The sequence below is a fragment of the Schistocerca serialis genome, chromosome 7, assembly GCF_023864345.2.
Source record: "Schistocerca serialis cubense isolate TAMUIC-IGC-003099 chromosome 7, iqSchSeri2.2, whole genome shotgun sequence".
Lineage (NCBI taxonomy): Eukaryota > Metazoa > Arthropoda > Insecta > Orthoptera > Acrididae > Schistocerca > Schistocerca serialis.
This window is the reverse complement of record NC_064644.1, coordinates 209772388-209796729: the sequence shown is the minus strand read 5'-3', so window position 1 is coordinate 209796729 and position 24342 is coordinate 209772388. Positions and strand designations below refer to the sequence as shown.

The window sequence follows — 24342 nt, the reverse complement described above, 5'->3', positions numbered from 1 at the left end:
GTCGAATGTTATCATACCAAGACACTCGAATAAAATTTCAACTTCGTTGAATTCTTTCATCTTTGACATCCTTCTCTAGATGCAAATTACTATTCAATATTCTTCCGACACCCTACCGTAAAATTTGGGTCGTTTCTTGGCTTTCTTGCGACTACTTCCGCCGAGTGAATTCCCCTGGCATCTGTGTGTTCTAAGGAATGCCACATTAGTTCGCGCTGGGAAAAAAGCAATCGTAGAATTCGTTGTTGGGTCCATAGATGCACAACTACGTCTTTTTCGTACGTAACAGAGGCTGTATTTTTTCTCATACTGATCGAGATACAGCAATGGTGACCTCACAATTTGCACACCGAACAGAATATCAAAGGAGCAAAGCTGAAGTTAGGAAAATTAATTAATCTTGAAGACGAAGATGTAAAATTTTCACGGTTCCCGAAAGCACTGTAATGCCATCTCAGACACTGAGGGATCAGGAAGATCCATTGATAGATATTTGTGAAAAGGCAATAGAACAAATACCAATAAAAGTAAAACAAGAGCATTTTCATATTTAGTTATGCTATGAGGGGAAATTAGTAGGACTGAAAGCAGTAGTAGGACTGAAAGTAGTAGAAGAGTCTTGTTTTTTGGACGACAAAATAAGTGATTTCGGTGCAGCTACAGAGAATGTAAAACACTTACCGGCAATAACAAACAAAACTTTTCTGGAAAAAAGAATAACGTTAGCACTGCGTATAAATATAGGTTTTCAGAAAAATTTCGCAAGAGCGTTTGGAGAGCAACTTAATATGGAACTGAAATATGGACAGTACAGACATGTTAAGCAGTGAAACTTTTGGAGCGTAGCGTTACAGAAGAGTGCTGAAGACCAGGGGCATGGATTTACTAATGAAAAGGTACTGTAGCAGGAATTAATAAAGGAAGGGATAGGCTGATACGAGACGTCCTGAGGCACCACAGAACAGTTAATCAGGAAATTGAGGTTATGTTATCGGGTTTCTTTCGCAACTGCAAAATGGTTCAAATGGCTCTGAGCACTATGGGACTTAACAGCTGTGGTCATCAGTCCCCTAGAACTCAGAACTAATTAAACCTAACTAACCTAAGGACATCACACACATCCATGCCCGAGGCAGGATTCGAACCTGCGACCGTAGCAGTCGCACGGTTCCGGACTGCGCGCCTAGAACCGCGAGACCACCGCGGCCGGCTCGCAACTGCAGTCACATTACTGAGACATAAAGTATTTTGTGCACTTCGAACATTTTCCACTTTCGAATACATTCGGTTTTGCTCTTATGACTCTTTGCCATTGCTGTACACCAGCTTGGTTTTACCAGCATCAGATTCGACAACTGGTTGTTTCGTTATTTTACTTATGGACACCTTTATCAAAACTCCTCTGCGTCAGGGATGTGACTCTTTGTCTCAGCACGTAACCATTACCGCTATTTGCTTTTCGCATGTCTCTGGCTTTTGCAGCGCTTCTTACCTCAAGTTGGGCTGGTTTGCTAAGGTGGACTGGATTCAGTAGCACTACTTACCTCAAGATGCTCTGGTTTGCTTATGTGGACTTCCGGTTTAGGACCAATCCATGTTCGATGTATGGGCCAGTACTTCTTGGTTTGTTCGTCCGCGAAAGCAATTAGATCTATAACAAAAATTCACACGGTATTGCGGATGCAGTCATTTTTTAACTTGTTCAGAAAGGAATCAAATGCGCTGTGGTAGAATGTATTTTTGTAACCAGTTTTTCACTCTATTCCTTGTACACGGTGAACATTAACCGAACTGACAAACTGCAGGGACGGATTCCTGTATGTAAATTGACAATTGATCACATAAACGCCAAAAACGGGCTTGAAATGTTTCGTCATGTGGTTGGTGTCTGTGAGGGTACTTATTTTGGTACAGCCGTGCTGTCTCTCGACCGTTTCCATCTGCTTGGCCGTACACAAACACCATCTCGGCTTGTTCCACAATACCGGATAATTCTGCTGCTTACAGCACGCTGCACCAATCACACAGCCTGCAACACACAAGGAACACACGGCACGTGGTCAGAGGAACTTTCATTCGTCAACGCCATCAACCACGACAATTATTCGTTTCCGGACTTCTGTTCATTGGACCTTTTTTCCTCCATTTCCAATCAGGAATCTGTTGTCCCTGGAATTTGTCGGTTTTATTAGACTTCACCCAGTATATGTGAATGACCTTCCACTTAACATGCTAGAGGCAGAATTGGTACTTACTGCAAACGATACTACGACGGTGAGTCAAATGAAAACCTTAAATATTTTTTTAAATATTATTTATTGCGCAGAAGCGGTACATAGCTGTATCATTTTTCAACATGATCTCCCTCACGCTCAATGCAAGTCCTCCAGAGATTACAAAGTGCATAAATTCCTTCAGAAAAAAACTCTGTTGGTACTCCGCGCAACCAATCATGCACCGCTTGGCGCACCTCTTCATCAGAACGAAACTTCTTCCCTCCCATTGCGTCTTTGAGTGGTCCAAACATATGGAAATCACTTGGTGATGAGGAATGGCGCCATTCCGTGCTCGGTCTCTTCGTTTCCGGTTGGTGGAAGTGAACCCAGGTTTCGTCCCCAGTAAAGATTCTTGCACGGAAGCCATCACCTTCTCGTTCAAAGCGCCGAAGAAGTTCTCCACAACCATCAACACGTAGTTCTCTCATTTCAGGAATCAGCTGCAGACACTTTGTGAAAGTGGAGCACATCATGTACAATGTGGTGTGCTGATCCATGACTAATCTGTAAACTTGCTGTAATGTCATTCAGTGTCACTCGGCGGTTTTCCTTCACTATGGCTTCAACTGCTGCAATGTTCTGTGGAGTCACAACTCGTTGTGCTTGACCTGGACGAGGAGCATCTTCCGCTGAAGTCACACCATTTGCGAACTTCCTACTCCATGCGTGACAAACATGCATCACCGTACTGAACCTTCATTCGTCGATGAACTTCAATAGGTTTCACACCTTCACTGCGCAAAAACTGAATAACAGAACGCTGTTCTTCTCTGGTGCAAGTCGCAAGTGGAGCGGCAATCTTTATACTGATACTGCGACGGTATGTGTGCATCTGCACTATGCTACCACCTACAGGTCATTCTGCACGCTGTTTGTAGCACGCTTACCAACTTACAGGATAACGGCGCGAAATTTCGAGTTGTTATTACAAATTTAAGGTTTTCATTTGACTCACGCTTGTATGATTATAATAAGTTCCTTCAGAGAGAAAGCAACAGCTGCAATGTACTGCGAGAAAAAGAGAAAAAAAAGGAGACGTACCTCGAAGGAATTATACGAATGGGGCGGAAATGGGTAGATGTGTTGTACATGTACTGGAAACAAATGATTATTATTTCTGAAAAACTGAACGATTTATTCAAGACAAGTACCTTCACAAGTTGAGCAAGTTCATTACGCGTTGATTCACATGTGGTTATTTAGAACCGGTTATTCGGCTTGCCATTGACTGATAGAGTTGTTGGATGTCCTCTTGACGTATATCAAGTCAAATTCTTTGTAATTGGAGCGTTAGGTTGTCAAAATCCTCGATGGTTGGAGGGCCCTGCCCGTAATGCTCCAAACATTCTCAGTTAGGGAGAGATACGGTGAACATGTTGGCTAAGGTAGGGTTTGGCAAGCACGAAAACAAGCAGCAGAAATTCTAGCCGTGTGCAGGCGGGCACTAGCTTTCTGATAATGACTTCCCACTAACAGCAGCGAAACGGGGCGTAGAATATAGCCGACGTACCGCTGTATTCTAAGGGTGCCGCAGATTACAACTAAAAGGGTCATGCTCTGAAAAGAAGTGACACCGCAGACCATCAGACCTGGTTGTCGATGCTGCATGGTGATGCTGTTAAGTGATGATTTATGTACAACCGGTTTCGCTGCGGTAAGGAAGCATCTTCAGGTGGTTAGTAGTGCCACATAGGCTAGCACATGGAGACACCCCCAGCTTTCGTAGTCACATAATCCATCCCCATGAAGAGGGAAAGTCGTCAACAAATGATAACAGGCAGAACATTGGGCCGAATACCGTAGGGGATGAGGCACCCGTAGTCGGCTGTCACGAGGTAAAGCACTGGTGGCTGCCCATGTTATAAGGCGGTATTATTTTTGTAGATAACAGATTTCTCTAGATATTGCTTCTCCGCTCCTTCATATGTCGTTACCTCAGCTGTGTATTATTTTAATTTTTCTCAACTGAATTCTCAAATTCACTTTCATCAAATGTCTCACATATACAACATCCTAATATAATTCACGATAACTAATTTCACATAAAAATTGATGTACTTAACATGAAATCGATAATTTTAAAGAACACTGCCTTGACAAAAGTAGAATGTACACTACTGGCCATTAAAATTTTTCAGTATGCCCATTAATCTAGTATTCTGTAAACTTCGAATGAAGCAATCGTAAAAGAAAAGAAGGATTTGACCCACAGTAATAAATAATAAAACCAACAAAGGGGCAATAAGAACGTACGTAATCAAAAACAAATACGTTCCTAATAAATTCACTACTGGCCATTAAAATTGCTGCACCAAGATAAAATGCAGATGATAAACGGGTATTCATTGGAAAAATATATTACACTAGAACTGACATGTGATTACATTTTCATGCAATTTGGGTGCATAGATCCTGTGAAATCAGTACCCAGAAGAACCACCTCTGGCCGTAATAACGGGCTTGATACGCCTGGGCAATGAGTCAAACAGAGCTTGGATGGCTTATACAGGTACAGCTGTACATGCAGCTTCAACACAATACCACAGTTTATCAAGAGCCGTGACTAGCGTATTGTGACGAACCAGTTGCTCGGCCACCATTGACCAGACGTTTTCAGTTGGTGAGAGATCTGGAGAATGTGCTGGCCAGGGCAGCAGTCGAACATTTTCTGTATCCAGAAAAGCCCGTACAGGACCTGCAACATGCTGTCGTGCATTACCCCGCTGAATTGTAGGGTTTCGCAGGGATCGAATGAAGGGTAGAGCCACGGGTCGTAACACGTCTGAAATGTAACGTCCAATGTTCAAAGTGCCGTCAATGCGAACAAGAGGTGACCGAGACGTGTAACCAAAGGCACCCCATACCATCACGCCGGGTGATACGCCAGAATGGCGATGACGAATACACGCTTCCAATGTACGTTCACCGCGATGTCGCCAAACACGGATGCGACCATCATGATACTGTACACAGAACCTGGATTCATCCGAAAAAAGACGTTTTGCCATTCGTGCAGCCAGGTTCGTCGTTGAGTACACCATCGCAGGCGCTCTGTCTGTGATGCAGCGTCAAGGGTAACCGCAGCCATTGTCTCAGAGCTGATTGTCCATGCTGCTGTAAACGTCGTCGAACTGTTCGTGGAGATGGTTGTTGTCTTGCAAACGTCCCCATCTGTTGTCTCAGTGATCGAGACGTGGCTGCACGATCCGTTACAGCCATGCGGATAAGATGCCTGTCATCTCGACTGCTAGTGATACGAGGCCGTTATGATCCAGCATGGCGTTCCGTATTACTCTCCTGAACCCACCGATTCCATAGTCTGCTAACAGTCATTGGATCTCGACCAACGCGAGCAGCAATGTCGCGATATGATAAACCGCAATTGCGATAGGCTACAATCTGACCTTAATCGAAGTCGGAAACCTGATGGTACGCATTTCAGCTCCTTACACGAGGCATCACAACAACGTTTCTCTAGGCAACGCCGGTCATTCTGCTGTTTGTGTATGAGAAATCGGTTGGAATCTTTCCTCATGTCAGCACGTTGTGGGCGTCGCCACCGCCGCCAACCTTGTATGAATGCTCTGAAAAGTTAATCATTTGCATATCACAGCATGTTCTTCCTGTCGGTTAAATTTCGCGTCTGTAGCACGTCATCTTCGTGGTGTAGCAATTTTAATGGCCAGTATTGTAGATTTGTTCTCCCCATTTCAAATGCTCTTGTTGAGCACACGTAATAATAAAACGCTATTCAATTTATATTTTGGCAATTTACTGTTAAATTGAGTTTTTATATGCTCTGCCTTATGTACCCTCATATCAACCCGTTTCAATCAACTCTTTTTTTTTTTTTCTTTCTTCAGCAGTTTTCTGACTGGTTTGATCCAGCCCGCCACGAATTCCTCTGCTGTGCCACCCTCTTCATCTCATAGTAGCACTTGCAACCTACATCCTCAATTATCTGCTGGATGTATTCCTATCTCTGTCTTACTCGACGGTTTTTGCCCTCTGTAGCTCCCTCTGCTACAATGGAAGTCCTTCCCTGATGCCTTTACAGCTGTCATATCACCCTGTCCCTTCTCTGTGTCAGTGTTTTCGACATATACCTTTCCTCTTCGATTCTGCGCAGAAACTCCTCATTCATCACCTCATCATTCTACCTAATTTTAAACATTAGTCTGTAGCACCACATTTCAACTGCTTGCATTCTCTACTTTTCTGGTTTTCCCACAGCCCAGGTCCACTACCATACAATGCTGTGCTCCAAACGTACATTCTCAGAAATTTCTTCTTTCCTATGTTTGACACTAGCAGACTTCTGTTGATCAGGAATTTCCTTTTTGCCAGTGCTAGTCTGCTTTTGATGTCCTCCTAGCTCAGTCTGTCATTAGTTCTTTCGCTGCCCAGGTAATAGAATTCCTTAAGTTCATCTACTTCGTGACCATCAATTCTCATGTTCAAGTTTCTCGCTGTTCTCATTCCTCCTACTTCCCATATCTTCCATCTTTCTTCGATTTACTCTCAATCTATATTCTGTTCTCATTAGGCTGTTCATTCCATTCAGCAAATGCATTTAACTCTTTTTCACTTTCATTCAGGACAGCTATGTCATCACCGAATCGTAACATGGATATTCTTTCACCTTGAATTTTATTTGCACTCCTGACCCTTTCATTTACGCACATTAAAAAACAGTTTTGCATCACCTTCGTTCCGAGAGTTCCGGAACTTGTACAGAACATCGGAACAGAGATCAACATAAAAATCATTCCTGCCCTTTTTATTGCTCATGAAAACCACACATTGCATGTTGTACCACCATACAGCGTCACCGTCAGAGGTGGTGGTCCAGATTGCTGTACACACCGGTAACTCTAAAAGCCAGTAGCACGTCCTCTTCGTGGCGTACTATCCAGAAGTTCATCAAGGCACTGTTGGTCAAGATTGTAACCACGCACTCTTCAACGGTGATTCGGCATAGATTCCTCAGAGTGGCTGGTGGGTCAGATCATCCATAAACAGCCGTTTTAATATAGTCCAGGCATGTTCAATAGGGTTCATGTCTGGAGAACATGCCGGACACTCTAGTCAAGCGATGTCGTTATCCTAAAGGAAGTCATTCACTAGATGTGCACGATGGGGGCGCGAATTGTCCATGAAGACGAATGCCTCGCCAATAAGCTGCCCATGTGGTGGAGGATGGCATTCAAGTATCGTACAGCCGTTACGGCACCTTCCATGACAACCAGTGGCGTACGTCGGGCCCACATAATGCCACTCCAAAACAGCAGGGAACTGGCTGGACAGGGTGTCTAAGGCGGTCAGCCTGACCGGGATGCCTCCAAACACGTCTCCGAAGATCGTCTGGTTGAAGGCATATACGACACTCATCGGTGAAGACAACATGCTTGCCAATCCTTAGCGGTCCATTTGGCATATTGTTGGGCCCACCTGTGCCGCGCTGCATGGTGTCGTGGTTGCAAAGATGGACCTAGCCATGGACGTCGGACGTGAAGTTGCGCATCATGCAGCCTACTGCGCACAGTTTAAGTTGTAACGCGACGTCCTGTGGCTGCACGAAAAGCATTATTCAACATAGTGGCGTTGCTGTCAGGGTTCCTCCGAGCCATAATTCGTAAGTAGCGGTCATCCACTGCAGTAGTAGCCCTTGGGCAGCCTGAACGAGGCATGTCATCGACAGTTCCTGTCTCTCTATATCTCCTCCATGTCCAAACAATATCGCCTTGGTTCACACCGAGACGCCTGGACACTTCCCTTGTTGAGAGCCCTTCCTGGCACAAAATAACAATGCGGACGGGATCGAACCGCGGCATTAACCGTCTAGACATGGTTGAACTACAGACAACACGGGCCGTGTTCCTCCTACCTGGTGGAATGACTGGAACTGTTCGCTTGTCGGACCCCTCCGTCTAATAGGCACTGCTCATGCGTGGTTGTTTAAATATGTGGGCGGGTTTAATGACATCTCTGAACAGTCAAAGGGACAGTGTCTGTGATATATTGTCTACAGTCAACATCTATCTTCAGGAGTTTTAGGAACCGGGGTGATGTAAAACTTTTTTGATGCGTGTATTTCCATAATTGATTTTTCACAGCACAGAATGAATAATGAGGGTGAAATACTATATCCCTGTCTTACACGCCTTTTAATCCGAGCACTACGTTCTTCGTTCACTTATAATTCCGTCTTGGCTCTTGTACATATTGTATATTATCCATCTGTCCCTACAGCGTACCCTTAATTATCTCAGAATCTAGAATATCTTTTACATTGTCGAACACTTTTGTTAGGTCGACAAATCCTACGAACATGTCTTGATTTTTCTGTAGTCTGGCTTCTCTTATCTACCGCAACGTCAAAATTGCCTCTCTGGTACCTTTACCTTTCCTAAGCCGAACCGGTCGTGAGCTAATACGTCCTCAATTTTCTTTTTCATTCTTCTGTATGCTATTCTTGTCAGCAATTCAGACACATGAGCTGTTAAGCCGATTGTTCGACAATTCTCGCATTTTTCAGCTCTTGCAGTTTTCGGAATTGTGTGGACGATATTTTTCTCAAAAATCAGGTGACATGTCGCCAGACTAAAACATTCTACACACCAACGTGAATAGTCATTTCGATGCCACTTACCCAGTGATTTTAGAAATTGGATGGAATGTTTTCTATCCCTTCTGACTTCTTCCTTCTTAAGTCCTCGAAAGCTCTCTTCTGATTCTAATACCGGACCCCATCTCCTCTACATCGACTCCTGATTCATCTTTTATCACACCAGACAAATCCTCCCCCTCACAGAGACCTTCAGTGTACTCTTTCCACCTATCTGCTCTCTTCTCTGCATTTAACAGTGGAGTTCCCCTTGCACTCTTTATGTTACCAGCCCTGCTTTTAATTTCACCAAGTCATTCCCTCCAACAATCATTTTTTTTAATTTCATCACGTTTTTAATGCAGTCATTTCGTCTTAGCTTCCGTGCATTTTCTATTTATTTTATTCCTATGCGGCTTGGATTTTTGTATTCATGAATTTCCCTGAATATTTTTGTACTTTCTGCTTTCATCGATCAACTGAAGTATTTCTTCTGTTACTCACGGTTTCTTCGCAGTTACCTTCTTTGTACCATGTTTTTCTTTCCAACTTCTGTGATTGCCCTTTTTAGAGACGTCCATTCCTGTCAAACTGTACTGCTTTCTAAACTACTCTTTACTGCAGTATCAATTGCCTTAGACATTCTCAAGCGTATCTCGTCATTCTTTAGTGCTTCAGTACCCTTCTTGTTTGCGTACCGATTCTTCTTGACTAATCTCTTAAACTTCAACCTACTCTTCATCATTACTACATTGTGACCTGAGTCTATATCTTCTCCTGGGTACCCACTACAATCTGGTAGCTGATTTCGGAATCTTTGTCTAACTTCCAGTATTACCCGGGATTTTCCAAGTGTACTTCCTCCTCTTGTGTTTCTTGAATAGAGTATTCGCTATTACTAGCTGAAATTTATTACAGAACTCAACTAGTCTCTTTCCTCTCTTATTCCTTGTCCCAAGCCCATATTCTCCTGTAACCTTTTCTTGTACTCATTCCTCTACAGCTGCATTCCGGTCCTCCATGACTATCAGATTTTCATCTCCCTTTACATACTGTATTACCCTTTCAGTATCCTATGTACTTTCTCTGTCTCTCTAACTTCAGTTTGCGACGTCGGCATGTATACCTGAACTGTCGTTGTCGGTGTTGGTTTGCCATCCATTCTGTTAAGAATAACACTATCCCAGAACTACTCACAGTAACACACTCACTGCCCTATCTTCCTGTTCATAACGAATCCTACTCCCGTTACACCACTTTCCGCTGCTGTTGTTATTACCTTATGCTCATCTGACCAGATCCTTGTCTTCTTTGCATTTCACTTCACTGACCCCTACTATATCTGGCCTGAACCGTTGCATTTCTCTTTCCAGATTTTCTAGCTACCCTACCACTTTCAAGCTTTTGACATTCCACGCCCCGACTCGTAGAACGTTATCCTTTCGTTGGTTATTCAATCTTTTTTTCATGGTCACCTCCAACTTGGCAGTCCCTTCCCAGAAATCCGAAAGGAGGACTCAGCTGTAATCTTTTACGAATGGAGAGATCATCCTTACACTTCGTATCCTCATACCGTTTATCACTGCTAATTCTTCCGCTCCTGGTGGGAGTTTCCCAACGTGCCTGAACCTCTGTCCACTCCTCCGCCGCCTTTGACAAGGCCGTTGGCTGAATGAGGGTGAATTCTTATGCCAGAAGTCGTCCCTCATTGCTGATGATTTTTATTCAAAATTTAAGCGGTGGAGGTGCTCGAACCCGGGACCGAGGACGTTTGATTATCAATCAAAGACGCTATCGTTTGTCCATGGGTGTAAAGTTACTAAAATGCCGAAACAAAAATTTAACGGCTTATCGAAAAACATATTTCAAGTGATAAAATAATCTCTGTGTACGTCCATTTCTTGAGGGCAGCATTCTCATGCAACAAGCTGACAAGAGGTCTGATTGAAGATTTTGACAAAGCACTGAAAGACTTAACTCAAAACAAGGCCCCGGGAGTAGAATGGTTCAAATGGCTGTGAGCACTATGGGACTTAACTTCTGAAGTCATCAGTCCCATAGAACGTAGAACTACTTAAACCTAACTAACCTAAGGACATCACACACATCCATGCCCAAAGCTGGATTCGAACCTGCGACCGTAGCGGTCGCTCGGTTCCTGACTGTAGCGCCTAGAACCGATCGGCCACCCCGGCCGGCCCCGGGAGTAGACAACATTCCGTTAGAACTACTGATAGCCTTGGAAGAGCCAGCCATGACAGAATTCTTCTACCTGGTGAGCAAAATGTGTGAGACAGGCGAAATATCCTCAGGCTTCAAGAAGAATATAATACTTCCAATGAAAAAGGCAGTTTTAACGGATATGAAAATTATCGAACAATCAGTTTAATAAGTCACGGTTGCAAAATACTAAAAGAAATTCTTTACAGAAGAATAGAACAACTGCTAGAAGGTGACTTCACGGAAGATCAGTTTCGATTCCTGAGAAATATAGGACCACGCGAGGCAATAGTGACTCTCATAGAGATAGGTTGAGGGAAGGCAAACCTATGTTTATATCATTTGTAGACTTAGAGAAGGCTTTTGACAATGTTACTTGGAATACTCTCTTTGAAATTCTTAGCAGGGGTAAAATAAAGAGTGCGCTAAGCTATCTACAACTTGTACAGAAACAAGATGGCATTTATAAGAGTCGAGAGGCACGAAAGGCAAGCAGTGATCAAGAAGGGAATGAGTGAAGATCGTGGCCTATCCCCCGACGTTATTGAGTCTGTACACAGAGCGAGCAGGAAAGGAAACAAAAATTTGGAGTAGGAATTAAGGTGCAGAAAGTATAAATAAAAACTTTGAGGTTTGCTGATGACGTAATTCTATCAGAGGTAGCAAAGAAGTTGGAAGAGCAGTTGAACCGACTGGACAGTGTCTTGAAAGGAAGACAGAAGATGATCATGAACAAAGCAAAATGAGAACAATGGAAAATAGTCGAATTAAATCAGGTGATACTGAAGGAATTGAATTAGGAAACGAGACACTTAAAGTTCAAAATTAGTTTTATTGTTTGGGCAGCAAAATAATTGGTGATGGCCGAAGCAGAAAGTATATAAGATGTTGACTGGCCACGGCAAGAAAAACGTTTCTGAAGAAGAGAAATTTGTTAACATCGACTACAGATGTAAGCGTCAGGAACTCTTTTCTGAAAGTAATTGCATGGAGCGTAGCCACGTATGAAAGTGGAATGTAGACGATAAACAGTTTAGACGAAAAGAAAATAGAAGCTTTTGAGATGTGCTGTACAGAAGAATGCTGAAGATTAGATGGGTAGATCACGTAACTAATGAGGAGGTACTGAATAAAATTTAGGAGAAAAGAAATTTGTGGCACGACATGACTAGCAGAAGGAATCGGTTGGTAGGACAGATTCCGGGACGCCAAAGGATCACCAATTTATTACTGGAGGGAAGCGCGGGGGATAAAAACCTTACAGCGAGACGAAGAGATGAATACAGTAAGCAGATTCAGAAGGATGTAGGTTGCAGTAGCTACTCGGAGAGGAAGAGGCTAGCACAAAATAGAGTAGCTTGGAGAGTTGCATCAAACCAGTCTTCGGACTGAAGACCACAGCCACAACAACACCGCAAATGAACGTCCACTGAGTGATGTGTCAAATGAATTAAGTTTTATACTCGATCGGTCAGATGGCCATTGGCGCGTACAACGTGAAACATGTGAAAGAAAACACCCTGTCACCCTGCACCAGTTATGGCCCAGGGCATGTTTTCGTGGAATTCCCTGGGTGATCTCGTTATTCGGTGAGACACAATGGATCAACACAAGTGTGCATCTATCCTGTGGTGTCTTGTACACCAGTGCATGCAGTTCGTTTATCGTCAGGACAAGGTAACGTGTCACATAGCTCGCAGTGGACGTGCCTGGTCCGAAATGCACCAGCAAGAGTTTACCGCATTGCACTGGCCACCAAACTACCCTGATTTAAACACATTCCGGACGCAGCGGGACTACCTAGATCGAGTTGTTTACGTCGTTTGAATGTACTGTGTACACTTTATTCTGCATAGGGACACAGTCGCTGCACTGACGCCTCCGTCAACTTGTTCAACAGTGTGTTTTGATATCTTTTTCCATCACAGTATCCTGTGCATCAAGCTGCACGTTGTTCTGGAAGTCAGGTACTCCGCAGTCAGTTGTGCGGTTGATTTGTTTATAACTGCTAGTTACTGTACATCACTCGCAACTCATATTAGAATGTTAACAACTTAAATAGATGATGCTGGTTGTGTGTGCAAACTGTTTAGTACATTTTCTTTTCTCTCTTACACCACTTGTCAACAATAGAAGCCTTCTACTCCACATACGATAAGGCGGACATTATTTTCTACTATGGTTTAGCAAATGTAAGTAAAACAGCCACGTAGCAAGCCTGAGACGCAGCAGTGTGAGCTGCATGTAGTGGAGGAAAATTCGGGGTACGATGCATGGCGATTGTCACTACAGGAATGTGTGTATCATGCTTAATCTAATCTAATCTTTGTCCGAGCGGTTCTTTGAGAACGACTGTTATACTTCATGTGTATAGCACAATTCCTTTTACCAAAGTGTCGGCGGATGCAGTGTTATGGATGGTAGTCAGTTGATTATCTCCTGTTAAAAGGTGTTATGAATCGACGTCATATCGAGGGTTAGGTTAGGTTAGTGTTGTTTAACGTCCCGTCGACAACGAGGTCATTAGAGACGGAGCGCTAGCTCGGGTTAGGGAAGGATGGGGAAGGAAATCGGCCGTGTCCTTTGAAAGGAACCGACGTCATATCGAGCCAATCCTACACACAAGTAGTTAGAAGTGAGGTGTGGGCTTTCGGACCCATGTTTATTATATGATGGTGTAGCATACTTGGATCAAAGTCTGCAACGTCTGCTGTCGCTGAAAAGTTCCACTCGAGAGTGGCAGATCCTACTGCAGTTTGGCGCTTGAAACGTGAAGGACTCCATTTCGTCCTCTTCCTGTTTTCAACTTGTGTGCGTTCGTCCTCTGAAACCTTGGCCCAATTTCGCACAGTTAGTTGCCACTTGACTAGGTTATCAGCAGTACTTCCCCCACCAATTTGGACTAATACTAGCCTTGGGCAGTTGTCTCTTGCAGACAGTCTTGAAGCGAAGGTGTGATTTTCTCTCTGGCCACACTCGGTTCGTACAACAGTTTCTTCGGTATTCGCTCTGGATTCGTCCGCCCGATATGTCCCAGCCACCTTTGACGTCGATGGGTCAGGAGTGCATAATTGTTAGTTGTACTAGCGAGCTGTAAGTCTTTGGTGCTGGGAGCTCTATCTCTCCAAGAGATCTGAAGGACCCTCGGAGACAGCGGAGATGAAAGCTATTCTGTTGAGATTCGTGCTTAGCAGTAGTTGTGTGTGAGCAGTCCACTGTCCCATACTTTTGTTTTTTCAATCTAGCCGTAATAGATAATGCTTTTGTCACCATAGATAATGCTTAGTAATCTCAGTGTCCACAGACAAGTTGTTGCATATTGTAGATCTCAAGCAGGTAAAGTCATCAATATCTGCAGAGAATAGCCGTCAACGCTGATGGATGGATGATTGGTGGTGCCTTGCGCCATAATCTTAGTCTGCTGGAAGTCGATGATAAGACCAAATTTTTCGCTCGCGTGTGATAATTTGTTAATTAGATGCTCCAGCTCATCTGTGTTTGCTACCAGAGCTGCATCGTCTGACTGTATATACGCGATATAACAACAGTATTTACTTTGGTCTTGGCCTTGAGGCAGGTAATTTTGAAAGGATTTTCGTCAGACCTAGCAGGTAAATACAGTGTCTTCTCACAGTCTCCAAAGTCAATCCCAACAGAAAGCAAAGGAAGATTTCAAGTAGAGCAGGGGCTAAGACATACCACTCCTTTACACCGCTGTTAACAGGGGATTCTTCCGATGTTTTACCATCGCAGCAGATTGTCGCTCGCGTTTTCTCATGGAAGGAGACAGTTATTTATAGTAACTTAGTTGGGTATTCAATCTTCTTCTGCTTGTTGAAGAGCCCATTTCTGCTCACTAAATCAAATGCTTTAACAACGTCATTAAAATTAATATAAAGTGTCCCTGCTTCTCGCGTTACTTCTCTTGCTTCTGTCGAAGAGAGAATGTCATATCCACGATTGATAGGGCAGGACTGTAGCCTCATTGAGATTCTGGGTATATTCTGCAAGATGGGACTCATTACAGCATTCGGATGACTTTTGTATATGCCTTCCCGGCTACAATTCGCTGTAAAATACCTAGGTAATTGTTGTAGTCACTTAATTCCCTTTCTGTTTACACAAAGTAACAATCTTCGAATTCCGCATACTTAGAGGGACGTAACTAACTTTTCAGCTAGTTGTGAGAAGAGAGTGTACATGTTTGAGAAGGACAGACTTGTTATACTTCATAACCTATACATGGATCCCTTCTTCACCTGGAGCTTTTCCATTAGTAAGGGAATCTATTGTTCGACTTTGTTCTTCCACAGTAGGCATTTCATCTAGTTCTTTCATAACTGGCATTTGTTTGATGGCGTGAAGTGCTTCCCTGTTAACATTACTCATGATATTTGATACTTTTTAACACCCATACATTCGGTTACCAATTAACTCGATGTCGAGGATCCCAAACACAACCAACAGAAATAAAAACATTTAGTAACCGATGCGTTACTTTCACCAGTGTTGTCTGCTCCCAGCTTCATCCAATGCCTGTCATCCATCAAGTTCACTGAACGTCGATAGTAATCCACCGCATGAAAACAATTATCTCGTGTTAAATGCAGTACTACTGCCATATCATGTTCATACTAAGAGGTACACTCGGAATAGAAAGGTTAACATTGTGTATTTGGTCGATAAGTGTCTTGGAGGAGTAGTCATCGAAAGGTAAGTGTGGCTGTTAACGACAAACACAGTGATTGCCACTGGATAATAGAAATAATATCAATTGTTCTAATTGGTCTACACTTATGGAGAATTATTTGGCGACCGCAAAAAATGACAAAAATACGAAGACCTTTATTATAAAATAGCTATAGTAACAACTTAAGCTCAATGCTGGAAATTATTAACGCTTTCAAGAAAGAAAAGTCATTAGTTTAAAAAAATCATATTGGAAACCAGTGATAGGTGTCTCATCAAGAGCACAGTAATGGAAAGAAATAGTTGACTATCTGAAAGAAGCAAGTCCATAAAAGTGACGACACATAGTTTTAGATCAGTTAATCTAGGTTTGCTCTGCTTGGACGAAACATACAAAACACGATTGCCAATAAAGCAGTGTACGTGATGGGGACAAAAAACGTAATTAAAAAACGCCTTCGAATGTAGTTCATAACTTTTAAGTGGGGTATACAAATAATATGACACTCCTAAGCGATATTTGATTTCTGGAAAAGTGACGTAAGCAAAAAGTTGGAAGGTTCATTTCAAGAGACCTATTATTCATTAGTTAGACATACGAAATAATTTTAGCTTATATTTAGTGACTGAAGGCTGAAATAAGAAAAAAACTAGTATATCGGTCCAAAAATTCTTGAGTCACAATACTGTCTTTGGCATTTAAAGCCCATAATAAACAATAGTAAACATCTCTGTTACACATTAAGGGGCAGTATCAGGATCATAATATACGTAACTTTCTCAAAAAACTAATTGTACACATAAACCGAGAAAATAAGTCATATGATTGAAAAACTGAAAGCAAGGGAAAGTGGAACTCAAAAGGTACAGTAGTAAAACAAAAACTGAAATTCGTGAGTAATACTGAGAACTATGGTGGTAACATGTATAATGCTGTGGATAAATTGTTTTGGAATGCAAAAAAGAACCTACAGATTTGTTCGTATGGCAGCTGACGTAAAATAAAGAAGTTCTACTTTCTGTGTTTGATGCCTATTGTTGTAGTCGCTACAGATATGAATTTTGTATCAAAATGTAGGTGAAGTTTAATGGAGATAACGTCGTAGTGGATAATGCTGTTATCCATGATAAGTAGGCAGTCAGCGTATAACATTATCGGCAAGGCCAAAGTCCTCGAGAGGACGAGAAAAATATCGCATTTGTGATACGATCTGAGAACCTTGGGAATTGCCCAGTGTTACTACAGATAAAGATTGATTATATTCTTCGGATGTCCAGATAGTCACTAATCAGCTTTTATCTAAGGTATCTCCAAATCCGCGATACGAGGGGCATTCAATAAGTAACGCAACACGTTTTTTTTTCTGAAAAACAGATTGATTTCATTCAGCATTCCAATACACCAAATAATGCACCACTCTTTTGATGCAAATCCCTATTTTTCAGCATACTCTCCGTCCAATGCGACGGCCTTACGCCACGTTACCAGGAAGGCCTGTATGCCAAAAAGGACAGACGTCGGAGCCAACGTCTTCCTGTATCAGTAACCTCCCCAACATCAACGTATTGCTTCCCGCGGTAGGCATCCTCCATTGAGCCAAACAGATGGACAACCGAAGATGCGAGTTGCGGACTGTTATATGGATAAGGAAGAACAGTGCAATGGAGTTTTGTGAGCTCCTCTCGGGTGAGTAGACTTGTGTGAGGGCTTGCGTTGTCATGGAGAAGGTACACTACTGGCCATTAAAATTTCTACACCACGAATATGACGTGCTACAGATGCGAAATTTAACCGACATGAAGAAGATGCAAATGATTAGCTTTTCAGAGCATTCACACAAGGTTGGCGCCGGTGGCGACACCTAAAACATGCTCACACGAGGAAAGTTTCCAACCAATTTCTCATACACAAACCACAGTTGACCGGCGTTGCCTGGTGAAACGTTGTTGTGATGCCTCGTGTAAGGAGGAGAAATGAGTACCATCAAGTTTCCGACTTTGATAAAGGTCGAATTGTAGCCTATCGCGATTGCGGTTTATTGTATCTCGATGTTGCTGCTCACGTTGGTCGAGATCCAATGACTGTTAGCGGAATATGGAATCGGTGGGTCCAAGAGGGTAATACGGAACGCCATGCTGGATCCCAACGGCCTCGTATCACTAGCAGCAAAGATGACAGACATCTTATCTGCATGGCTCTAACAGATCGTGTAGCCACGTCAGATGGCGACGTTTGCAAGACAACAACCATCTCCACCAACAGTTCGACTACGCTTGTAGCAGCATGGACTATCAGCTCGGAGACCATGGCTGCGGTTACCCTTGACGCTGCATCACAGACAGGAACGCCTGCGATGCTGTACTCAACGACGAACCTGGGTGCACAAATGGCAAAACGTCATTTTTTTCTGATGAATCCAAGTCCTGTTTACAGCATCATGATGTTCGCATCCGTGTTTGGCGACATCGCGGTGAAGGCACATTGGAAGCGTGTATTCGTAATCGCCATACAGGCGCATCACCCGGCGTGATGGTATGGAGTGCCATTGGTTGCACGTCTCGGTCATTGACGGCACTTTGAACAGTGGACGTTACATTTCGGATGTGTTACGACCCGTGGCTCTACCCTTAATTCGGTCCCTGGGAAACCCTACATTTTAGCAGGATAATGCACGACCGCATGTTGCAGGTCCTGTACGGGCCTTTCTGGATACAGAAAATGGTCGACTGCTGCCCTGGCCAGCACATTCTCCAGATCTCTCACCAATTGAAAACGTGTGGTCAATAGTGGCCGAGCAACTGGCTCGTCACAATACGCCAGTCACTACTCTTGATGAACTGTGGTATCGTGACGAAGGTGCATTGGCAGCTGTACCTGTACACGCCATCAAAGCTGTGTTTGACTCAATGCCCAGGCGTATCAAGGCCGTTATTACGACCAGAGGTGGTTGTTCTGGGTACTGATTTCTCAGGATCTATGCACCCAAATTGAGTGAAAATGTAATCACATGTCAGTTCAAGTATAATATATTTGTCCAATGAATACCCGTTTATCATCTGCATTTCTTCTTGGTGTAGCAATTTTAATGGCCAGTAGTGTAGATTCGTTTGCATTTTTGTGGTGACGATCACGATGAAGCCATTTCTTCTGTTTACTGAGAGTAGCACAGTACATTACAGAGTTGATCGTTGCACCACGAGGTAGTACATGAAACAGAGTAATCCCTTCAGAGACCCAGAAAGCCACCACCATGAATTTACCGGCAGAGGGTGCGGCATAGAACTTTTTTTTTTTTTGGAGGAGAGACGGTGAGGCTCCACTCCATGGATTGCTGTTTTGTTTCCGGCTCGAAGTCGTGAATCCATGTTTCACCGCCTGGGACGATGTTCTATAAATAATGTCACGATTAGCCTCGCAACGCGCAAGCAACTCCGCATGGATAATCTTTCTTTGCTCTTTGTTGTCCTGTGTTAGGCGGTGAGGGACCCAGCCTGCACACTTCCTGGAGTACCTGAACAAGTGGACGAGTGTGTCAGCACTACCAACGGAGACGTCCGGTTGTGCCGCGAGGTGTTTGATTGTGGTCTGTCGATCACCTCGTATGAGAGTATCCAGTCACAGCTGTGTGCGGCGGGCCGGCACGAGGGAGACCGGACAAGATTGGGTGATCTTGTTGCGACGATGACAGACGTCTCGCCCAACATTCACCCCGCCTTTGTTCACTGCCAGGTCTTCTTAGACATTCTGCAAGCGCCTATGATTATCATTGATGCTCTGGTTCTCCGCCAGAAGAAACTCAGTGACAGCTCTCTGCCTGGAACGTCATTTTGAAGTCTACGTGTAAGGAACTTCGTGATACTGTAGGGCATGAAGCGCGGATCTTCCACTATATCCCACAACAAATTCCGCATTTTTTCAACCGAAATTGGAAAGGAAAAAAGTGTTGAATTACTTACTTAACGCCCCTCGTACTGTCCACGTTACGACGTCAGCTAATAGAATAAGTAGTCCAAGAAATGCACTGTTGTACAATTACTTGTTGGCAACAGTAAACTACTTGAAATACCTTGTAAGGACCATCCGGAGCCATGCAATGACCACACAAAAAAGTGTTGAATTACTTACTTAACGCCCCTCGTACTGTCCACGTAACGTCGTCAGCTAATAGTATAAGTAAGCCAAGAAATGCACTGCTGTACAATTACGAGGCGTGTTTTTTAAGTAAGTACCGTTTTGAAATTAAAAAAAAGACGTGCTAAGATATCTCAATAGTAAATATTTTTACATGAAAGCCTGTACCTTAATCTACTTTTCTATATAATTTCCGTCAATATTGAGGAACTTGTCATAACATTGCACCAGTTTTGGAATACCCTCCTCGTAGAAGTCTGGCGCCTGATTTGTTAACCACTGCATCGCCACTGTTTTGACTTCGTCATCGTCTTGAAGACGCTGACCGCCCAGGTGTTTCTTCAAGTGCAGTAACAGACGGTAGTCACTGGGGGCAAGATCGAGGCTGTACGGAGGATGATCTAGAGTTTCCCATCGAAAAGATATGATGAGATCTTTCGTCTGATTCGCCACATGCGGACGGACATTGTCTTACAGTAAAACGGTGCCCTTCCTCAACTTCCATGGACTGTTGCTTTGATTCTGGTGTGACATAGGCCACCCATGTTTCATCGCCCATAACAATTTGGCTTAACAAATCATCACCGTCGTTGTGGTACAGCTCAAAGAAAGTCAATGCACTGTCTAAACGTTTAGTTTTGTGCACATCCGTCAACTTTTTGGGTACCCAACGTGCGCACAATTTTCGGTAATTCAAGTGCTCGGTCACAATGCCATACAAAACTCTACGAGAAACATTAGGAAAGTCATCCCACAAGGAAGAAATCGTAAAGCGTCTCTTTTCTCTCACCTTATTGTCCACTTCCTACACCAAACTTTCATTAACGACCGAAGGACGCAAACTCCGTTGATCATCATGCACATTTGCGCGGCCATCTTTAAATGCTCTCACCCACTTTGTTACCATTCCATCACTCATAATGTTTTCTCCGTAAGCTGCACAGATCTCACGATGAATAACGATCGCTTTTAGGCCTTTAGCACTAAGAAACCTTTTAACAGCCCGCACTTCACAGTCGGCGGCACTCACGATTATCGGAGGCATCTTAAACAATCAGTACACAACGTAAACAAGGAAAAATCAGACTGTATTGGCATCAGTGCGTAGATTAAGGTACAGGCTTTCATGTAAAAATGAAATTAGTGAGATCTCTTAGCACGTCTTTTTTTAAATTTCAGAACGGTGCTTAATTAAAAAACACGCCTCGTACTTGGAAACAGTAACTACTTGAAATACAAGGTATTGACCATCCGGAGCCATGGAATGACCACACAAAATCAGGTAAAACAGGTAAAGGACTGAGATTCATTGGAAGAATATTAAGGAAATGTCACTCATACACTAAAGAAGTAGTTTAAGAAACTCTTGTTCGACAGGTTTAGAGTGCTGCGCGTCAGTGTGGGATAAACAGTAGAAACAGACTACATCTGTTGAAGAGTGACGCATTTCGTCACGGGACATTTTAGTCAGAGCGAAGCACTACGGATATAATCAGAAATCTCAAGAGCAGTTAACTATTAAAATTTAGATATGATTCGTCTCGGGAGGAGTCAGTCAATACATTACTTCCCCCCAAAACAGCTCATGAAATAACTACAACGGGAGAATCAGAGAAAGTGAAATTAATACAGAGGATTACCGACAATTATTCTTCCTACGTGGCATTCGCGAATGAACAGAGACAAATGGGGAGGAGATACTGGTACCAGAAATACCATGAGGGGTAAGACACTTTGTTGAGTATAGATATAGATGTAGAGATGCATACGACACGACCAGCAGATTACTATGAGTGGAATGTTTGTGAGCTGCAGGGAAGGTAAAGATCGAAAGCCTCATGGTCATCAAGTATACTGCTGACCTCTGCACAGAAAACCTCGTAATTATCATCTTCCGGCTGTTTCCGATTTCAACCTTGCATGGTTTGATACTTCCTTTGATATCTTGTTACTGCTTTAGAGAGTCTTACTTCTCTCATAGTATGTACTATTTGTAGCCAACGTGACTTACTTCCTGAGATCATTTTTAGCTTTGATTTTATATCCAGCTTTTCTGCTAGTCGTAAATTGGTGTCTGTTCTAAGAGACTTCCTTCTCCGCTATCGGATGTTCTTGGCAGCTTTTCTAATGGGCAACATTTCGGAACCGTACATTGACGTTGGAACTGTTATAATTTTGTAAATGTTTTCTCTCTCTCTCTCTCTCTCTGTTTACCATTTAAGGTTTTCATTATTTATCGGGAAATGGTTGGGGACCAGTTTATTTTTTGAGTAGTTGCCCCTTCCTTTCATAGCATTACCCAAAATACAAAGATATCGTTGTAAAGGTAGCTTGCTTCCCATGTTTCTGTAACAAGTGTAAAATAATTCTTAAAACTTGTTCTGTAGTAAGGCGTTTAGTAGGACTGTTCATATTTATGTCAAAGAAGGAACATATTCATGGAGTTGGAACAGAAGCTCCTGGAAGAGCGAAGGATATTAACTGAAGTTACGCATGTAATAACATGTGTACTTCACTTTATTAAAATTTTATCAAAATTGAACCCATATGAGTTGTGATCGTCTCTACAGCCTAGTGAAATGTTAAAATTCACTTTTAACGGCTCGAAGAAATAAGTACGTCCTAACAGAGACAATTACATCTTCCGCGAAACGAAATAGCCATCTGGTATAGGAACTAAGCATGCTGTACTGTCTCCTGATGGACTTTCAGTAAAACAAATTTTTTTTCGATATACAGGAAAATTCGATTATTATTCTTCTAACCTACTTTCTTATTTTTATTGACGGTTCATCTGCCTACTGAGTGTGGGAATAAAGAATTTTAACTCTGTACAAGTTCTTATTCCAAAAGTTTGTTTCGTTTTAGTCTTAGCCGTGGATGTCCTCAACAAATCACGACAGTATAATTCCGATTGTTATATGCTCCTCTGAGTTGAGTGGAGTACAAAATGTGGTGTGGATATAAAATGTCGATTTTTACTTTTTTTAAGGAAAACTGTTCTTTGGAGTTTTGTCTTTAGTTTGACGTCTGTTTCGTTAATTTTGGATGACTAAGTATTTTAAGTTATTTTGAAATAATTTACAGCACAATTAACTTCTACAGGTTCCATGAGACCCTGTTCAGTTACGCCAAGGTATCTCGGTAACTGCTGTAGAAGGCGGCGATTTATGTTGATTTACAATAAGCATTCTGCTGCACAGCCTGGCTACATTAGCTGCTGTGATATCACTTCCTGTCTGTGCTGTAATGCATGGTATGATCCACGTTTTGTAAGACGCATTGCACCTTACCCTGTGTGTATTTGGTCACTGAAGACGGCGGTCAATAATGCTGTCATCACCATCAGTGATGAAAATGCTGGCAGTATAAATATTCTGAAGTAATTTCGAATTAAGTCTGGCCAAAATGCAGAAGCAATCCTACAAGAAGCGAGTTTGCAAGGCAGAAATTGTGGTAAAAAGTACGACCCAAGTCGCATGATCCCTCAGACACTGATATGGTTGATCCTCAAGAAAATAAAGATCACAAATCTGTGGAGTTTTAGACTGTCTCTTCGTTCAATATTGAGTTTTTCTGTACTTCAGCTTTAAAGTGCGATTTCTGAAAAACTGCTTTTTTTTGCAGATGTTTCCCATTATGTCAGAAACTGCTTAAGCTAAGGCTTTGGAGATAGCATTCACAGTTTGATAATAAAAAATATATTTTTTAAAATGACGTTAATTTTAATACCCTCCATAAAATATTCATATTCTGATTAGATGTATTTTAGTAGATTAGTGAGGGTATTACATATGACTCTATACCTTGGTAAATTTTTGTTTTGTTACCTTGGATGGTTCCTGAGAAAACGGGATATAAATATATTAAACTTGATCAGGATAGGGCATAAAATGATTAAAAGACGTTGTGTATCCCGCCACACTATGCGTCCCTTACCTTCACGAGGGAGGAAGAGAACGTTGTAGGTATTGCCCAGCAAGGGTATGGCCACCGCTCCAGGGAGCTTGTCTATCTCGCTCCAGAGGCGCCATTTCCTGGATACGACCACGGCTGTGACCGCTACCACCACAGTCACCGCCAGGAGCGCCGTGACTTCCAGCATCCCGGAGCCTTCAGTTACAGCGAGTCCACACCGGAGGCGACCGTACCTCACACTGGTCTCTGTCCCACAAGGTGCTAAGTTCGCCCGAAATCTTATCTGTCCGGTAGTTAAATTGGCCAGTGATTCAGCGCTTTATGCTATGAGTCCAGCTCTCGGCGAGCAACACGTTCTTGAAACGCTTACGTCGGTGGAGCGCTGGCCAGGTTGCTGATAACCACGTCGGTGAGCGCTCCCGTTCCCCAAACCCACGCGCAGGCCTGGCCAGATAGCGCTCCACGGGCGCGGGCGCACCGGTCGCAGGTGGGCTTGAGAA

The 24342-nt window shown here is 43.0% G+C and overlaps 1 protein-coding gene across 1 annotated transcript in view; it reads right to left on the bottom strand.

Moving 5' to 3' along the window:
• Positions 1 to 24029, bottom strand: part of LOC126412979 (cytochrome P450 4C1-like) — a 61563-nt gene extending 37534 nt beyond the window's left edge. Inside the window, exons 1-2 of the mRNA XM_050082870.1 lie at positions 23864 to 24029; positions 1545 to 1651 (exon numbers count right to left, since the gene is read on the bottom strand). Coding sequence (XP_049938827.1) covers positions 1545 to 1651; positions 23864 to 24029 — 273 coding nt within the window. The remainder of the gene's footprint in view (positions 1 to 1544; positions 1652 to 23863) is intronic.
• Between the last annotated feature and the right edge of the window lie 313 nt (positions 24030 to 24342).